This window comes from Rhinoraja longicauda, chromosome 7, assembly GCF_053455715.1.
Source record: "Rhinoraja longicauda isolate Sanriku21f chromosome 7, sRhiLon1.1, whole genome shotgun sequence".
Classification (NCBI taxonomy): domain Eukaryota; kingdom Metazoa; phylum Chordata; class Chondrichthyes; order Rajiformes; family Arhynchobatidae; genus Rhinoraja; species Rhinoraja longicauda.
In genome coordinates this window covers 18,000,270-18,020,623 of record NC_135959.1, presented here as the reverse complement: position 1 = coordinate 18,020,623, position 20,354 = coordinate 18,000,270, and the positions used below count along the sequence as shown (strand labels likewise).

General features: G+C 44.8%; 1 protein-coding gene across 1 annotated transcript in view; it reads left to right on the top strand.

Annotated features, from left to right (window-relative positions):
• Window positions 1-20,354, top strand: part of rasa3 (RAS p21 protein activator 3) — a 150,150-nt gene that overhangs the window by 110,831 nt on the left and 18,965 nt on the right. The window contains exons 9-16 of the mRNA XM_078402198.1: window positions 2,614-2,718; window positions 3,480-3,633; window positions 8,606-8,754; window positions 9,712-9,826; window positions 10,439-10,513; window positions 13,495-13,618; window positions 14,805-14,911; window positions 16,898-16,975. Of these exons, the coding sequence (XP_078258324.1) occupies window positions 2,614-2,718; window positions 3,480-3,633; window positions 8,606-8,754; window positions 9,712-9,826; window positions 10,439-10,513; window positions 13,495-13,618; window positions 14,805-14,911; window positions 16,898-16,975 (907 nt within the window). The remainder of the gene's footprint in view (window positions 1-2,613; window positions 2,719-3,479; window positions 3,634-8,605; window positions 8,755-9,711; window positions 9,827-10,438; window positions 10,514-13,494; window positions 13,619-14,804; window positions 14,912-16,897; window positions 16,976-20,354) is intronic.

Genomic DNA, 20,354 nt, shown 5'->3' with positions numbered 1-20,354 from the left:
TACTCCAGATGTGGTCTTATCAGGGCCCTATACAACTGCAGAAGAACCTCTTTACTCCTATACTGAAATCCTCTCGTTATGAAGGCCAACATGCCATTAGCTTTCTTCACTGCCTGCTGTACCTGCACGCCAACATTCAGTTACTGTTGTACAAGGACACCCAGGTCTCGCTGCACTTCCCCCTTACCTAACCTGATACCATTGAGATAATAATCTGCCTCATTGTTTTTGCCGCCAAAGTGGATAACCTCACATTTATCTACATTATACTGCATCTGCCATGCATCTGCCCACTCACTCAACCTGTCCAGGTCGCCCTGCAACCTCCTAACATCCTCTTCGCAGTTCACACTGTCACCCAGCTTTGTGTCGACTGCAAACTTGCTAGTGTTACTTCTAATTCCTTCATCCAAATCATTAATATATATAATTAATCATTAATTAATCATTAACAACTAAAATAGTGCGGCCCCAACACCGAGCCTTGCGGCATTCCACTCGCCACTGCTTGCCATTCTGAAAAGGACCCGTTTACTCCTACTCTTTGCTTCCCTGTCTGCCAACCAATTTTCTATCCATGTCAACACTCTACCCCCAATACCATGTGCTCTAATTTTGATCACCAATCTCGCGTGTGGGGCCTTATCAAAGGCTTTCTGAAAGTCTAGATACACTACATCCACTGGCTCCCCTTCATCCATTTTACTTGTCACATCCTCAAAAAATTCCATAAGATTTGTCAAGCATGATTTCCCTTTCATAAATCCATGCTGACTTGGACTTATCCTTTTACTGCTATCCAAATGAACCTTTATTACCTCTTTAATAATTGACTCCAGCATCTTCCTCACCACCGATGTCAGGCTAACTGGTCTGTAATTCCCCGTTTTCTCTCTCGTGCCTTTCTTGATAAGTGGGATAACATTAGCTATCCTCCAATCCACAGGAACTGATCCTGAATCTATTGAACATTGGAAAATGATCACCAATGCGTCCACTATTTCTAGTGCCACCTCCCTGAGTACCCTCATCAGGCCCTGGGGATTTATTAACCTTCAGTCCCATCAGTCTACCCAATACTATTTCTCACCTAATGCAAATTTCTTTCAGTTCCTCTATCCCCTTAGATCCTCTGTCCTCCAGTACAACTGGGAGATTGTTTGTGTCTTCCTTAGTGAAGACAGATCCGAAATACCTGTTCAACTCTTCTGAGGGACTGAAGAGGGACTGAATTTCATCCCTCACCAATAGAGCTACCCCACCTCCTCTGCCCACCTGCCTGTCCTTTCTATAGGATGTATAATCCTGAATATTAAGTTCCCAGGCTCGATCCTCCTGCAGCCACGTCCCTGTAATCCCCACAATGTCATATCTACCAATCTCTAACTGAGCCTCAAGTTAGAGAATCAGTTTGCACAGGACTTGGTGTGAGTGATCAGGGAGATCACAAGTGATAGGAGCAGAATTATGCCATTCGGCCCATCAAGTCTACTCCGCCATTCAATCTTGGCTGATCTATCTATTTCTCCTAACCCCATTTTCCTGCCTTCTCCGCATAACCCCTGACACCTGTACTGATCAAGAATCTATCTATTTCTGCCTTTAAAATAACCATTGACTTGGCCTCCACAGCCTTCTGTGACAAAGATTGTCACAGATTCACCACCTCTGACTAAAGAAATTCCGATTCATCTCTTTCCTAAAGGAACATTCTTTAATTCTGACCTCTAGTCCAAGACTCTCCCACTAGTGGAAACATCCTCTATTAGAAATGTCAATGATGCACCATGGTATAGGTCAGCCTTCACTTTTGAGTTTGGAGTAGTATTAACTATTCACTGGAGCAGTTTTATTTATTTTATACCCAGAATATGATGCTACTGAGTCTGTCTTCTCATACCATCAATGAACATGTCGGTAGCCACAGTTATGGGTTATCCATGTTGGTGTGGGACTGGAGTCACACAGAGATCTAAACCAGGTAAAGTTGGTAGGAGCAGCCAATTCCTAAGTAACTGGGAAAGAAAAGACACAAAGTGCTGGAGTAACTGAGTGGGTCAGGCATCATCTCTGGAGAACACGGATAGGTGATATTTTGGATCGGAAGAAGTCTGAAGAAGGGTCCTGGCTGGAAAGGTCAACTAGCCATGTCCTCCAGAGATGCTGCTTGACCCGCTGAGTTACACCAGCACTTTGTTTTTTTTTTGTAAGCCAGCATCTGTAATCCCATAAAGTGCTGGAGTAACTTGGCGTGTCAAGCAGCATTTCTGGAGAAAAAGGATGGGGGACGTTTCGGGTCAGGACCTTTCTTCGGATCCCGACCCGGAACATCACTCATCCCTTTTTCTCCAGAGATGTTGCCTGATCCGCTGAGCTACTCCAGCACTTTATGTCTATCTTTGTTATAAACCAGCATCTGCAGTTCCTTTTTTCTAGCTTCCTGATCATTTCTATTACACAAGATATAACTGCAATTATCACACCACCTTATCTAATCAAAACACATGTAAGACTTGCATTTACATTGAGATGTTTATTTATCGACCACAGTTTAATAAGCAGTGGTTATTTCAGTGTCTTTAACTGCTGAGATGATGAATCTTATTTTTCCAGGATTGGGCTTTGGAATGCCAGTAACTTAAAGTTTGGCGATGAATTTCTGGGAGAGCTGCGACTTCCGCTGAAGATTCTAAAGCAGACGTCATCCCATCAAGCTTGGTAATTGAGGGCTTGACATGTTTAATAACATCTCTGTGAGAAGCAGAGTGAGCAGCAGATAACAGGTTATGTTCAATGACTGCGTTTAGGCGTGTGCACCCGACTCAATAACAAGCAACTGTGAGTGGTGAAAGTGGAACCGTGTGGGGTGTAAATAAACGGAGGCTTCAGACGGGAAAGCAAGAAGGTGGGAATCTGAAATAAGGACAGAAACTGTGGGATATTCAGCAGGTCAACTCTTGGCTGTGCAGACTCAGCAGGTCAAGCAGTGTCTGCGGAGAGAGAAGGCGAGTTAATGTTTCAGAGCGGTGATCTTTCAATTGAACCGGGAAAATTTGACCTTATCCTGTTTTTATTTGAGGATTTGGGTGGATTGGTGATAAGGTTGGCCTGCCATTGTTTATCAGCAGCTTTAGTGTACAGGATCAGTCTTTTATCTTGGGTAAACAGTAGATAGCCACAATCTGTCTCAGTAACATACGTTGGAATTGAATAAATCCATTTGTCGTTTAATTTTCAGGAGTTTTTGCATAGCAGTTAGTTGCAGATGGAAGATGGAAAGAGCAACGGTGCTCACTACAGAGGCAGTTGATATTCTGTGAGCAGGAAAAGCAGCTGTGTGGCTCCTCAGCCAAACACACTGCTGAATTGTTAAGGAATAGGATTGAGCCTGAACCAGGAAATGTGGGTCAAAATGTTGTTCTCCGACATGATGGAAAAGGTTTTTCCATAATTGCTCTTTTGTTTTGCAAATTTCACAGGTACTTTCTTCATCCCAGGGATAATGGAAAGCCCGTTAAACTGGTCGACCTGGGCTCCCTGCGGCTAAACATTGTTTACACCGAAGACCACGTATTTCCATGTCATTATTATGATCCCCTGAGGGACCTTACCATAAAATCAGCAGATGCTGAGGTACGAGTAATGAATGGCACCCTTAGCCCAAGTCCTGAGCCTGACCTTCATGTTATCCAGAGTCTCGGGACCTGAGAACAGTCTGGCCCTCATTCTGCCCATAACCCTCGTCCCAAATGGAGGATGTTTCCACTAGAGGGAGAGTCTAGGACCAGAGGGCACAGCCTCAGAATAAAAGGATGTACCTTTAGAAAGGAGATGAGGAGGAATTTCTTTAGTCAAAGTGTGGTGAATCTGTGGAGTTCATCGTCACAGACGGCTGTGGAGGCCAAGTCATTGGGTATGTTTAAAGCGGAGATTGACAGCTTCCTGATTTGTAAGAGTGTCAAAGGTTACGGGGAGGAAATGTGGGTCATAGGTTACGGGGAGAAGTGGAATGGGATTGCGAGGGAAAGCCATGATTGAAAGGTGGAGTGGACTCGATGGGCCAAATGACTTAATTCTGCTCCTGTGGCTTATGAACATGATAATGCTGAAAAGACCCACAGTGCTGGAGTATCTCAGTGGGACAGGCAGTATCTCTGGAGAACCACGGACAGGTGACATTTCGGGTTGAGACACTTCTTTAGACCTGGCCTTGGTAGAGTATGAAGCATGAAGCTGACATAAGCAAAAGTGAAACTTGGGAAACAAGAAGTTAGAAGAATCCAAGGAGATTGGAATAGGGTAATGGGTAAGATGGAGATGTCAGGGTTTAGTGGAAGCTCTTGTGTAATACAAAAATTTGATAGGTGCAGGATCATAGCTCCAACGACTCGGATTTAATCCTAACCTACAGTGCTGTTTGTGCAGAGTTTGTACATTCACTGGTTTCATTCAAGTGCTCCTGTTTCCTCACACATCCAATGGTGTGTTAGTCTGTAGGTTAATTAGCCACTGTAAAATGCCCCTTGTGTATGGCTGAGTAGTATAATCTGGGGGGATCTGATGAGAATGTGGAGAGAATAAAATGAGATTAGTGTAGGATTAAGGTATATGGGTGCTGAATGGTTGGCGTGAACTCAGTTAGCTTAAAGGCCTGTTTCTGTGCTGTATATTATAGTCATAGCAAGATACAGAATGGAAACAGGCCTTTGGTTCACCTAGTCTGTGCTGACCATCAACCATATTCTCATCAACTCCTCCTACATTCTACCATCTATACTCCAGAGACATTTACAGTGACCAATTAACAACCCACATGCTTTTGGGTTGTGGGAGGAAACTAAAGCACCCAGAGTCACGGAGAATGTGCAAATTCCACATAGACAGTACCCGAAGTCAGCATTTGACCTGGGTCATTGCCTCTGTAGGTCTGTGGCTCTGTTAGCAGCTAGTGCCGGACTTCATGAGTCCTTGAGTCTGATGGGTCGTGGCCTTCCCAGGTGGAAATTCTATAGAGTTTATGCACAGTTCATTGTTGGGGATTTAAAGCGGCACCAATCTCACACTGAGAAATTAGCTCGCACTTTCCGTTGTTGAATTGTGAGTAATGAGCATCTTTTAGAGCCAAGGTGTAGAAATTAGAATGCTGGTTAACACACACAAAGAACACAAAGTGCTGAAGTAACTCAGTAAGTCAGGCAGCATTTGAATACATTGGGTATACATGCAAAGAATTTCACTGTGCCTTGTCACATGTGATAATAAAGTATTCCTATTCCATCTCTGGAGAACACGGATAGGTGACGTTTGTGGTTGAGACCTTTCTTCAGACGGGGAGGGGTCTTGACCCAAAACGTCACCTACCCATGTACCTGACCCGCTGAGTTACTCCAGCACTTTGTGTCCCTTTATCTTTATGAGCCACTTAGGTTAGGAGAAGGCAATTCTGGATTTAGTGTTGTGTAATGATCCTGATCTGATAAGGGGACTAGAGGTAAAAGAGCCATTAGGAGGCAGTGATCACAACATGATAAGTTTTACTCTGCAAATGGAAAGGCAGAAGGGAAAATCGGAAGTGTCGGTATTACAGTATAGCAAAGGGGATTACAGAGGCATGAGGCGGGAGCTGGCCAAAATTGATTGGAAGGAGGCCCTAGCAGGGAAGACGGTAGAACAGCAATGGCAGGTATTCCTGGGAATAATGCAGAGGTTGCAGGATCAATTTATTCCAAAGAGGTGGAAAGACTCTAAGGGGAGTAAGAGACACCTGTGGCTGACAAGGGAAGTCAGGGACAGCATAAAAATTAAGGAGAGGAAGTATAACATAGCAAAGAAGAGTGGGAAGACAGAGGATTGGGACTCTTTTAAAGAGCAACAAAAGTTAACTACGAGGAGAAAAGATGAGGTACGAGGGTAAACTAGCCAATAATATAAAGGAGGATAGCAAAAGTTTTTTTAGGTACGTGAAGAGGAAAAAAATAGTCAAGGCAAATGTGGGTCCCTTGAAGACAGAAGCAGGGGAATTTATTATGGGGAACAAAGAAATGGCAGACGAGTTAAACCGTTACTTTGGATCTGTCTTCACTGAGGAAGATACACACAATCTCCCAAATGTTCTAGGGGCTGGAGAACCTAGGGTGATGGAGGAACTGAAGGAAATCCACATTAGGCAGGAAATGGTTTTGGGTAGACTGATGGGACTGAAGGCTGATAAATCCCCAGGGCCTGATGGTCTGCATCCCAGAGTACTTAAGGAGGTGGCTCTAGAAATAGTGGAAGCATTGGAGATCATTTTTCAATGTTCTATAGATTCAGGATCAGTTCCTGTGGATTGGAGAATAGCAAATGTTATCCCACTTTTTAAGAAAGGAGGGAGAGAGAAAACGGGTAATTATAGACCAGTTAGTCTGACATCAGTGGTGGGGAAAATGCTGGAGTCAATTATAAAAGACGAAATTGCTGAACATTTGGATAGCAGTAACGGGATCGTTCCGAGTCAGCATGGATTTACGAAGGGGAAATCATGCTTGACAAATCTACTGGAATTTTTTGAGGATGTAACTAGGAAAATTGACAAGGGAGAGTCAGTGGATGTGGTGTACCTCGACTTTCAGAAAGCCTTCGACAAGGTCCCACATAGGAGATTAGTGGGCAAAATTAGGGCACATGGTATTGGGGGTAGGGTACTGACATGGATAGAAAATTGGTTAACAGACAGAAAGCAAAGAGTGGGGATAAATGGGTCCCTTTCGGAATGGCAGGCAGTGACCAGTGGGGTACCGCAAGGTTCGGTGCTGGGACCCCAGCTATTTACGATATACATTAATGACTTAGACGAAGGGATTAAAAGTACCATTAGCAAATTTGCAGATGATACTAAGTTGGGGGGTAGTGTGAATTGTGAGGAAGATGCAATAAGGCTGCAGGGTGACCTGGACAGGTTGTGTGAGTGGGCGGATACATGGCAGATGCAGTTTAATGTAGATAAGTGTGAGGTTATTCACTTTGGAAGTAAGAATAGAAAGGCAGATTATTATCTGAATGGTGTCAAGTTAGGAGGAGGGGGAGTTCAACGAGATCTGGGTGTCCTAGTGCATCAGTCAATGAAAGGAAGCATGCAGGTTCAGCAGGCAGTGAAGAAAGCCAATGGAATGTTGGCCTTCGTAACAAGAGGAGTTGAGTATAGGAGCAAAGAGGTCCTTCTACAGTTGTACCGGGCCCTGGTGAGACCGCACCTGGAGTACTGTGTGCAGTTTTGGTCTCCAAATTTGAGGAAGGATATTCTTGCTATGGAGGGCGTGCAGCGTAGGTTCACTAGATTAATTCCCGGAATGGCGGGACTGTCGTATGTTGAAAGGCTGGAGCGATTGGGCTTGTATACACTGGAATTTAGAAGGATGAGGGGGGATCTTATTGAAACATATAAGATAATTAGGGGATTGGACACATTAGAGGCAGATAACATGTTCCCAATGTTGGGGGAGTCCAGAACAAGGGGCCACAGTTTGAGAATAAGGGGTAGGCCATTTAGAACGGAGATGAGGAAGAACTTTTTCAGTCAGAGGGTGGTGAAGGTGTGGAATTCTCTGCCTCAGAAGGCAGTGGAGGCCAGTTCGTTGGATGCTTTCAAGAGAGAGCTGGATAGAGCTCTTAAGGATAGCGGAGTGAGGGGGTATGGGGAGAAGGCAGGAACGGGGTACTGATTGATAGTGATCAGCCATGATCGCATTGAATGGCGGTGCTGGCTCGAAGGGCTGAATGGCCTACTCCTGCACCTATTGTCTATTGTCTATTGTCTATAACACTCGTTCACTGGGTTGCCCTGCAGTGTGTTGCTGCCCTCTCCTGGTGATTGTGGGTAACCATGGGTGATGCATTTTGCACTGGGGATGTCTGAATGAGAAATAATTGGGGAAAGGGCAGGGAGATGGCATTAGACTCACTGCTCTAGCAGTCATGGAAGGTCAACAGGCTGCCTCGTGATACCAGCTGTATTCCCAGCAGTGTAAACGTTCCTGTTGGCTTTCCTCCCACAGTTGTGGATGGTTTATTTTGCCTGCAGTGTAATCTGACTTGTCTTTTTTCTGGTTTCATTCCTCTCCTCCTTCCTGCATCCCATTTCGCACTCAACCATCTTCCTACTCACCTCTCCACTCGCCCTGTTCTGTTCCCACACCCACTTTCCTCTCTTTCCACTTTCTTTTCCCACTCCCTGCAACCATGCTCAACATTTTTGCATTCCCCAACCTACTCTTCTCCTCACATCACATGTCCTTCCTTCCTACACTCCATCCCTCCATTATTCCTTCGCACTCCATACTCTGTGCTCCCCATCATCCCTGCTCCCCTTCTTCTATCCTTCCCCCCTCCCTTCCTGTCTCCTCCATTCCTGCTCCCCTATTCATCCATTCCTGCCTGGCCCACTCCTTTCCCTCCCTGCACACTCACCCCTTCCCTGCTCATGCTACCTCTCTCCTCAATCCCTCCTCTCCGTGCTGAACCTCTTTCGGCTCAACCCGCTCCATCATCCCTCCACCTTACCCCTCACTCCCCACTCCTTCCTCACTCCACCTCTCCCCCTGCTCACGCGCCCACCCTGCCACCATAGCCGGTTTCTTCGTCAGCCGCCCACGTGCTGGGTGAAGTGTGCCGTGAGAAGCAGCAAGCTGCCATGCCCTTGGTCAGGCTCTTCCTGCACTACGGAAGGATTGTTCCCTTCATCAGTGCCATAGCTAACGCTGAAATAAACAGGACCTTGTAAGTAAATCAGTGTCTCATTCCAAGTGATGTGTGCATCGTGATAATCCCACAGTCTAGCTGTCGTATTCTCTCTTCTTCAGACCTGCGTGCTTCATTCCTCTCCACTTTAAAATTCCACCATCCTGCTCACATCCCTCCACGTAAATGGAGCAATGTGCACGAGACCAGGTTTAGAAGAGGACAAATGTGTTCAAACAGTTGAAGGGGTTAAAGCTATAAAAATATTTAGTGCTCTTACTACCTCTTCACCTCCTGCCGTCCTACAGCCTCCTGAGGTCCCTTCAAGGTCCTGATCACCCAGCTTCCGTGGGTCCAGCACAGGCTAACCTAACGCCAGCTGCCTGGTACCCCAACACAAACGTCATCTCATATAACACAGCATATATACATGCAACATGGCCCAATAGTCACATTTTGTCTCTCCTGTGAAAAACGCCAGGGGATATTATTACATTCATGACATTGTATAAATGGAATTTGTTGTTTGTTTTTTTTTAGTTTAGTTTAGAGATATAACGCCAAAGCAGGCCCTTCGGCCCACCAATGCGCACCGACCAGCGATCCACGCACATTAACACTACCCAACCACACCAGGGTTAATTTTACTTTTACACCAAGCCAATTATCCTACAGACCTGTAAGTCATTGGAGTGTGGGTGGAAACCAAAGATCTTGGACAAAACTCACGCAGGTCACAGTGAGGACGTACTAACTTCGTACAGCCAAGCATAGTCAGGATCGAACCCTGGTCTCTGGCGCTGTAAGGCAGCAACTCTACCGCTGTACCACTATGTTTTTTATTATTTGGATAGACAAGAAGAGACAAATTCTTAGATAAAGATTGTGGGTGAGCCTCCAAGAGGGCGCTTGTAATATTGTCCATTGTAGGGAGAACTATATACTCTGATCCTGGTTCTCACAAACCGGTTGTGATCCAAGTGTGTTTCTTTGCAGAGATCCTAACACCATCTTTCGAGGCAATTCCCTGACCTCCAAGTGCATTGATGAGACAATGAAACTGGCGGGGAGACACTATCTGCAGGTCACACTGAAGCCCGTTATCGACGAGGTAACCAGGACTGTGTGGGACGCTGCTTCGGTCAATCGCTGACAAAAAGTACATGACACACTCAAGTGTGCACTCAAACACTCATCTCACCCACACTCACTCCCTCTCATATACACTCACTAATGCGCACACAACCTTTTCTTGCACACACTTGCCCAAGCACAATTATTCTTAGTCATAAACACTCTTTTGTATTCTTGAATACACACACATATCACCCATGCATTTGCACATTGTCTCTCTCACACATACGCACATACATTCTTATATACACATACACTTTCTTGCACTTGTCCACTCTCAACTGCACAACAGTTGGCACACATACTTCCATAACTTGGAAAAAGACTGTCCAGAATTAGAAAATTACATTCTTAAATATCCAACAATAGAACCACAATAACAAAAATGAGAATTGTAGTGAATCAAACAGGCATTGGGGTCTGTGAAGATTCAACATTTGCAGAATGATACGATCTCTTGATTTAGAGGGAGTATACAGAGTCTTTGGTTGAAGGGGAGACCATGCTGGAATAATTTGCATTGTTTAATCTGTTTAGAAGCTGTTAGTACAGATGATTATTGAACCAGAATTTAATTTCCATTTTACAGATATGTGAAGTTCATAAGTCCTGTGAAATTGATCCAGTTAAGCTGAAGGATGGTGAGAACCTGGAGTCCAACATGGTGAGAACATTCAGCGTTATCTAACCAGGACGCCATTCTGTTTAATTGAGATCACTTCTCAATTTCAGGTCCTGTAGCGGTCATGCAATTGGATTAGTATTCCAATAATAATCTCGAAGATTCAAATTGGTATTTCCTTTTGTATACTTTTCAAAGTCTGTTTGAAATTTGCATATTTCCCCTTTGAGCACATGGGTTTCCCTTATGATCCGCTTAACATTCACATGCTGACTGTAAGTTGCCCCGAATTGAGTTGGGTGGTGGGAGAATCAGGGGTGAGTTGTTGTGCCATTTTGAGGACAAAGTTGTGAGGTTGCACAGATCATATGATAAGTGATAGGAGCAGAATTAGGCCATTCGGCCCATCAAGTCTACTCCACCATTCACTCATGGATGATCTATCTCTCCTTCCTAACCCCATTTTTCTGCATTCTCTCCATAAACTCTGGCACCCATACTTATCATCTATCTATCTCTGCCTTAAAAAACATCCACCGACGGCCTCCACAGCGTTCTGAAGCAATGAATTCCACAGATTCACCACCCTCTGACTAAAAAATAACAATTGCTCCTCATCTCCTTCCTAGAAGAAAGTCCTTTAATTCTGAAGCTATGACCTCTAGTCCTAGACTCACCCACTTGTGGAAACAACCTCTCCGCATCCACTCTACCCAAGCCTTTCACTATTCTGTATGTTTCATTGAGGTCCCCCCCCTCATTCTTCTAAACTCCAGCTAGTACAGGCCCAGTGCCGTCAAAAGCTCATCATATGTTAACGTACTCCTGGGATCATTCTTGTAAACCTCCTCTGGACCCTCTCCAGACCCAGCACATCCTTCCTCAGATATTGTGCCCAAAATTGCTCACAATATTCCAAATGCAGCGCCTTATAGAGCCTCAGCATTACATCCCTGTTTTTGTATACAAGCCATCTCGAAATAAATGCTAGCATTGCATTTGCTTTCTTTACTAAGGATTCGACTTGCAGATTAAGTTTTTGGGAATACCGCACCAGCACGCCTGTCCCTTTGCACCTCCGATTTCTGGATTCTCTCCCCATTTAGAAAATAGTCGACGCCTTTATTCCTACTACCGAAATGTATGACTCCATACTTTGCTACACTATATTCCATCTACCACTTCTCTGCCAACTCTCCCAACCTATCCAAGTCCTTCTGCAGAATCCCTGCTTTCTCTGCACTAAGGGTTGATAGGAGGAAACTTTCCCCATAGCAGAGATATCTAAAACTAGAGGGCACAGGTTTAATGGGTGATAGATTTTGAGGGGATCTGAGGAATAACTTTTCCCCAGAAGGTAGTTGGAATCTGAAACAAGATATACAAGAAAAGCTTGCCCCAAGTGTTTGTGAATCTGCCTCATTAATGCAAAGACTAATTGGGTTCGTTGATGGAGACACAAGATTGAACGAAGCACAAAGAGCTGGACGAACTCAGTGGATCAGTGGAGGGAATGGTCAGGCAACGTTTCAAGTCGGGTCCCTTCAGACTGAGTCACTGAGTTCCTCCAGCGCTGAGTTCTGCTTTGGATTCATTTATGTCGTTTTGGGAAGGAGATCTTCCTTCCTTATCGGGTCTGGCCCCTTATATCACCAGTCCCACAACCAAGTAACAAGTACGACACTCGTGCAAGGATTGGCTTTTGTGTAACTCTTTTATCGTCATACGTCCACAGTACCCTTCGTTGCGAGCTGTGATCATGACTTGTGAACAAGTAAAATATTGACCATAGCAAAGGTGACCTCATGCTGAGAGTTAACCTCAAAGTACTGATGCAACTCTGCAGGGGATTGATTGAAGGCTCCTGCTGTTGACAGTACTGATTGTGGACACTAATAATCATTCATTTCATGAGGTGGATCACTGATCTCCCTGCTCCATCCCTGCCCTGTGAAGCTGATAGAACCTGAGGAGGCTATTCGGACCATCATACCCGTCCTGTCATATATCAGATCACTGATCTTAATTTTCTTGATTGTAGAATCTTTCATCCTAATATTCTAGATTGTAGAATTCAATAAAAATGCATCCACTCAACTTTCCAATCAGGAGCACCAGCCTCAACAGCTCCTCCTGTTGTGTTCCAGATTCCAAGAGGGCAGCGTGATGGCACAGCGGTAGAGTTGCTGCCTCGCAGTGCCAGAGACCCAGGTTCGATCCTGACCATGGGTGCTGTCTGTGCGGAGTTTGCAAGATCTCCCTATGACCGTGTGTGTTTTTTTAATGGTGCTCTGGTTTCCTCCCACATTCCAAAGATGCACAGGTTTGTGGTGTAATTGGCTTCTGTAAATTGCCCCAGTGTATAGGACATAGAACTAGTACATGTGAGATCGATGGTCGACGTGGACTCGGTAGGCCGAAGGGCCCGTTTCCACGCTGCATCTTCAAACTAAACTAAACTACTTTGACCCACCCTTTGTGTGAGGTTTCTCCCTGAGCACCGTGAAGTTTAAAGTTTTGCCTATTCCCCAGCTCCTAGCTTTGCCATAGGAAATAATTTCTCTCTATCTATCCAATCAACTCCTTTAATCTTAACCAACTCAGGCGGCACGGTAGCGCAGCGGTAGAGTTGCTGCTTTACAGCGAATGCAGCGCCGGAGACTCAGGTTCGATCCTGACTACGGGTGCTGCACTGTAAGGAGTTTGTACGTTCTCCCCGTGACCTGCGTGGGTTTTCTCCGAGATCTTCGGTTTCCTCCCACACTCCAAAGACGTACAGGTATGTAGGTTAATTGGCTGGGTAAATGTAAAAATTGTCCCTAGTGGGTGTAGGATAGTGTTAATGTGCGGGGATCGCTGGGCGGCACGGACTTGGAGGGCCAAAAAGGCCTGTTTCCGGCTGTATATATATGATGATGATGATGATGAGTAAGACCAAAGGAACTGCTTCTGCTACTGTGCTGTCCAGTGGAGCTAAATGTATGAGTATTACACACCATTATCATTGTTCCATTGTGTTACAGGATAACCTCAGGCAGTACGTTGAAAGAATTTTCAATGTCATCACAACGTCAGGCATGACTTGCCCCACAGTCATGTGTGACATTTTCTTCTCACTGAGGGAGTCTGCTGCCAAGAGATTCCAAGGTAGCGTGTGCTGTCGTTCAAAATCATTAACCTGGAGCTGATCCTTTTTAGTCATGGAACAATGTGAAGGGTTCAGGTTTCCAGCCATCATTGTTAGCTCAGACTTGGATCACAGTGCACAGTTCTGGTCTCCTCATTGTATGTGGGAACACCAAAACACTGGAGAAACCTCAGCACAATTTACAACAAAGTTGGCAGACTGAGAGGTTACAATGATCAGGAAAGACTAAAATAGCCGAGGGGAAGACCATGAATTAATTTAATCAAATGCTGTCGGAATCTGAAGTAGTTTAATACGATGAATGGAGAGAAGGTATTTACACATAGTTGAGACATAAACCAGATGACCATCAATATAAGATGGTCACTAAGAAATCTAATCAGAAATTCAGGACCAAAGAGAATATAAAACCTAGTCATACAGGGAAGCGTTGAGCTGAGGAACAGAGATGAGTTTTAGACGCACGAAGGAGAGCGGGATCAAAGAATGGAGAGCGATGAGAGGTGTTACTGTAGAACTGAGGGGCTGAATGGCCCATGAATAGTATACAATTATATATAATTATAGGGATAGAAGGCTATTTAATACTCACTGTTATGCATGGACATAAACCTGTACAGTCAGGCCCGGGCAGATTTGGTTACATCAGCATTATTTGAAGAGAGTTCATCCAATATCCTGGCCAACATGTATCATTCACCTGTTACCAGCATTGGACATGCTTGCTATTTGCTTTATACTTGCCTGCATAATAGTAACTACTCTTAAAAAAAAACCCCACAAAGCTTCAAGAACTCGTATTTCGGGGGCAGCTTCATTGGGGACCCAAAATCCAGAAAATATTAGAAAAGTTGAGCAAAGGCATGCTGAAAGAAGAAAGTTTTCAGGCACAACTTGAATGTGGCAGAGAGGTGAAGAATCGTGGGGAGGAAATTCTAGTAGCTGAAAATTATTAAGATCAGAGATGCAGGAAAACCCAGAATTGGAGAAGTGCAGAGAGGAATAGTTTTGGGATGTACTGAGAGAGGCAAAATGCTGTTGTGCTGCTTTTGTGACATTTGTGGTTCTGGTTTAGCATTAACTGATAAAACACAGTGGTCCTAAGGTTCAGTTCTTATACTTTAAAGCATCTTTGTAATCCAAGTATAGCTATCCAATGGTAATTTGGAAACCCTGTTTTTCTAGATGATCTAGATGTTCGGTACACAGCTGTAAGCAGTTTTATCTTCCTGCGATTCTTTGCGCCAGCTATTCTTTCACCGAACCTTTTCCAGCTCCACCTTCACCATCCAGTAAGTACGTCATTTGGACTTTGCCCAGAACAAACAACATCAGGAACTAGTCTGTTGCAATGATCAGGATGCTTTCTCAAAAACCTGGCTCTATAGAGTACGGAGGGCAAGCAAATAGAACTGGACATGTGAACATCATATTGGGAATCCAGCAAAGTTCATGTTTGCCTACAGTGTGGGTCCTTCAATATAAGGACTCACTTACATGCATAAGCATCTAATTGACTCTATTCTGCCCTCTTATGGAAATCATTAACTATACAAGACATTCCAAGACATTGACTAATACTTGCTAATGCATTCCACCAGAAGCACATGAGTCCCTCTCTCACTCCTGACCCCAGAGTCCAGGTAAATCTTCCCATTGCAGTACTGAGGGAGCATGCACTGTCAGAGGATAACTCAGGTGTGTCACTGCACTTTCAGCTCTTTCTCAGATGAGACATTGAACCAATAAAAAATGAACTCTGGCATTGTTAAACATGGGAGTTTTTCCCAGTATTCTGGTTAATATTTATCACTCATTCTCCATCATTAAAATAGATTATTTGTTAGAATATTGAACAATTTAGCACAGGAATAGGCCTTTCAACGCACAATGTGTATGCCGAACATGATGCCGTTAAACTAATCTCTTCTGCCTCCATGTGATTCATATCCCTCCATTACCGGCATATGCGTGTGCCTACCTAAAAGCCTCTTAAATGCTACTATCGTATCTACCTCCTCCACCATCCCATGGTAGGTGTTCCCGGCATCCATTGCTGTGTTGAAAAACCTGCCCTGCACATCTCCTTTAAACTCCCTCTGACCTCTCTGTTATTTATCTTCTTCTCATTTATGGAGTCTTGTTGCTTGCAAAGTGTCAGCCACATTTCAAACAACTATTCTGATTTGTTAACATAGTGAATTTCCTTGCCTGATATCACTGCAGTTCAAGGAATTGTTGGGTATTGCTGTCAGTGCTGCATTGAGTAGCCAATGTTTCCCACATTTCCCAGTGTAAGTGCTGACAAGGTGTGGGACTAAAACATAGATTCCAAAAATGTATAAATAAAAGAAATAAGAGAAGATGGAGTGGGAAAGGGCTCGGGCTAAAATGGTAATCATCCCTTCTCTTCAGGATCCATTAGAAAATTAAAAAGAAAAGCAACTGGAAATCTTAATGTCATCCTGAACGATGGAGTTCTACAGGGAAGTGCAGCATAGAAACAGGCCCTTTGGCCCACCGCATGTGTATTATCCACAAAACAGCCATTTACCCTATCCCTGCCTCTTAAATGTTGCTATTGTATCTGCTTCCGCTACCTCCTGAAAGCACAATCCTGGCACATACTATGTTTAAAGAAATAAATTTCCTCCTATATCTCCTTTAAACTTCTCCCTCTTACCTTAAATCTATGCCCTCTAGTTATTGACATGCCACCCTAGGAAAAAGACTGCGACAGCACACGTCACCGGTGTCTCTCATGATTTTATAAACTTATATCAGATCTTTCCTTAGACTCCAACACTCCAGAAAAAACAATCCTAGTTTGTCCAACCTGTCCTTATCCAGACAGCATCCTAGTAAATCTCTTCTACACCTCCATACAGCCTCCACATACTTACTTTCATATGGTGACCACAACTGCACATAATATTTCAGGTATTGAGGTATTGCCTAAGCAACGTAGTACACAGATGCAACCTGACCTCAACTGCCATTAATGACTGCAAGTGGGTACTGACTACATTATCATTCTATTGCCACGATGAAAGTAAACTGGATAGGTATTGGCATTCAACTATTCCAATGTGAAATAGATTTCAAATTACAAACATTGGGAGGGAAACTGAAGATAACAAAATAATAAACATGGAATCTCCCCTCGTGCTCCCTGGTTTCTCCTCACCAACATTGCATTTATAGAACCTGGTTGTTTTTCCAGCTTACTGCCGTTTGAATGTGTTGATCAGGATCTGGTAATCATCTCTTCTCTTCAGGACCCGTTAACAGCACGGACCCTGACTCTGGTATCCAAGACCATCCAGACCTTGGGTAGCTTATCGAAATCCAAGTCTGTAAGTCCTCTTATTCATTTATTCCACACTCTAATGGAGAATGTAATGTTTTAACAATGCAGTAGTCCTAATTCACCATTCCCATCTATACTTTGTGTAGGAAGAAACTGGAAATGCTGGTTTACACTGAAGATAGACACAAAATGCTGAAGTAATTCAGCGGGTCAGGCAGCATCTCTGGAGAAAAGGAATAGGTGACATTTCAGGTCAAAACCCTTCTTCAGACTTTAATAAGTATGCCGAAGGGTTTCTACCCGAAACATCACCTATTCCTTTTCTTCAAAGATGCTGCCTAACCTGCTGAGTTACTCCAGCATTTTGTGTCTATGTTACATGCTTTAACTATGCTTGGTGGGAGTGTAGACACTTGGACAGACCCTTAACAGAGCTGAACACTCCATAGCTATTTAAGCCAAAAAAAAGCAAATGTCCATGAAACGGCCATTCCATTTTTATCTCCTCTACTGGGAGAATGCGCAGGGCCTTAAAAGCTCGGATATTCAGACTTCAGAACAGCTGCTTCCCCACCCCCTTCCCGGAGATATCACCATGTGCTCTTACTCTTAACTTTACCTCATTTGGTTATTCTGTAATTGCACTTAAGTTTTTTTGTACTACTTCAGATTGTATTACAATTGTTACATATTTTGCTGTTTTGCATTTGGCGTGGTATTATTTTGTTGTATCTATCATTACCACGTACACTATTTACTCTGTGACCTTCATGTGAACAAGGAATTTCATCCCATTTGACAATAAACAAATCTGAACTGCCTGCTGACATGGTAGAGCAAAACGCTCACAATTGTGGGACCACCTTCCACATATAGAGTGCAATAATTCAGGAAGAAGGTGATTCAATGCTATTTTCTCAGCAATGGGCATTTAACCCTAGCTTTGCTAGCAACAGCTGATGCCTTGAGAGTGAACAACAACAGAAGGATGGAACCACAGAACTATGGGTGGCACAGTGGCCCATAGCGGTAGAACTGCTGCCCCATAGTGGCAGAGACCTGGGTTCGATCTTGACCTTGGGTGCTCTCTGTGTGAAGTTTGAACATTCTTCTCGTAACTGCATGAGTTTCCTCCGGGTGCTCCGATTTTCTTTCATATCCCAAAGACGTGCAGGTTTGTAGGCTAATTGGCCTCTGTAAATTGCCCCTAATACATAAACAATCGATGCAAAAGTGGATTAACATAGATTCAATTTGAACGGGCTGATCAATGATTGGCATGGACGATGGGCTGAAGGGCCAATTTCCAAGCTGTATCATAAAACAAACTAAAAAGATCTGTCAGTCCATTCTTCCTTCTGGGAAATGGGGGCTTACACAATTTCTTCTGACATGCTTCATAATTTGTTATGATTGTTTGAAATGTTCTCAAGCACCCACTGAGGAGTAGATTTAAGGAATTCTGTGATCCTGCTGCCAACATTTGCTTATGGTATGTGCAAAGGCTTTTTGATTCCCTGCAATGATCTGCCTCTGAATCTGGAACAAAGCATGTAAACTCTCGACATGCGTGCAACTCAGATTTCTCTGCCACGTCCCTCAGTTTGATCATAAAAGATCTCATTTTACAATATTTGGTAAATGTTAAAAACATGATTAGTAATCTGCTAGTAATACATCACCCTTGGTAATCAGTTTAGTGAATTAATTAGAAAAGCTAGTTCATGCCGCTCAACTTTCAAACGCTGCTGAAATCAGCCCACAATATTATGTGTGATGTGTACCTTTGTACAGCAAATTCTCCACTCCCCTGACTAACTCCAACCTCTCCCCTCCTGAACGTGCAGCCCTCCACTCACTCCGCAACAACCCGGACTTAATCATTAAACCCGCTGACAAGGGAGGGGCTGTGGTAGTCTGGCGTGCTGACCTCTACCGGACCGAGGCCAGACGACAACTATCAGACACCTCTTCCTACCTATCCCTGGACCATGACCCCACCGATAAACACCAGACCATTATCAGCAGCACCATCACTGACCTCATCATCTCCGGCGATCTACCCCCCAGTGCCTCCAATCTCATAGTTCCCCAGCCCCGCACGGCCCGATTCTACCTCCTACCCAAATTCCACAAACACAACTGTCCCGGCAGACCCATTGTCTCTGCCTGCTCATGCCCCACCGAACTTATCTCTACCTACCTCGACTCCATCCTATCCCCCCTGGTTAAATCCCTCCCCACCTACGTCCAAGACACCTCACATGCTCTCCATCTCCTGGATAACTTCCGGTTCCCAGGCCCCCACTCCCTCATCTTCACCATGGATGTCCAGTCACTCTACACTTCCATCCCCCACAAGGATGGTCTCGAAGCCCTCCGTTTCTTCCTCGACCATAGAACCAGCCAATCCCCATCGACCAACACTCTCCTCCGCCTAGCAGAGCTGGTTCTTACCCTCAACAACTTCTCCTTTGACTCCTCCCACTTCCTCCAAACCAGAGGCGTAGCTATGGGCACTCGCATGGGCCCTAGCTACGCCTGCCTCTTTGTCGGGTACGTCGAACAATCCCTGTTCCAGACGTACACTGGCCCCATCCCCGAACTCTACCTCCGCTACATCGATGACTGCATTGGTGCTACCTCTTGCACCCATGCAGAACTCACTGACTTCATACACTTCACCTCCAATTTCCATCCTGCCCTTAAATATACCTGGACTATCTCTGACATCTCCCTCCCGTTTCTGGACCTCACCATCTCCATCACAGGAGACAGACTAGTGACGGACATTTACTACAAACCCACCGACTCGCACAGCTATCTGGACTACACTTCTTCCCACCCAGTCCCCTGCAAAAAGTCTATCCCCTACTCCCAATTCCTCCGTCTACGCCGCATCTGCGCCCGGGATGAGGTGTTTCACACTAGGGCTTCCGAGATGTCCTCGTTCTTCAGAAAACGGGGCTTCCCCTCCTCCATTATAGATGAGGCTCTCACTAGGGTCTCTTCTACATCCCGCAGCTCTGCTCTTGCTCCCCCTCCCCCCACTCGCAACAAGGACAGGATCCCCCTCGTTCTCACCTTCCACCCCACCAGCCAGCGGATCTAACATATCATTCACCAACATTTCCGTCACCTACAACGGGACCCCACCACTGGCCATATCTTCCCATCCTCTCCCCTCTCTGCCTTCCGCAGAGACCGTTCCCTCCGTAACTCCCTGGTCCACTCGTCCCTTCCTACCCAAACCACCCCAACCCCGGGCACTTTCCCCTGCAACCGCACGAGATGCAACACCTGTCCCTTTACCTCCCCCCTCAACTCCATCAAAGGACCCAAACAGTCTTTCCAGGTGAGACAGAGGTTCACCTGCACCTCCTCCAACCTCATCTATTGCATCCGCTGCTCTAGATGTCAACTTA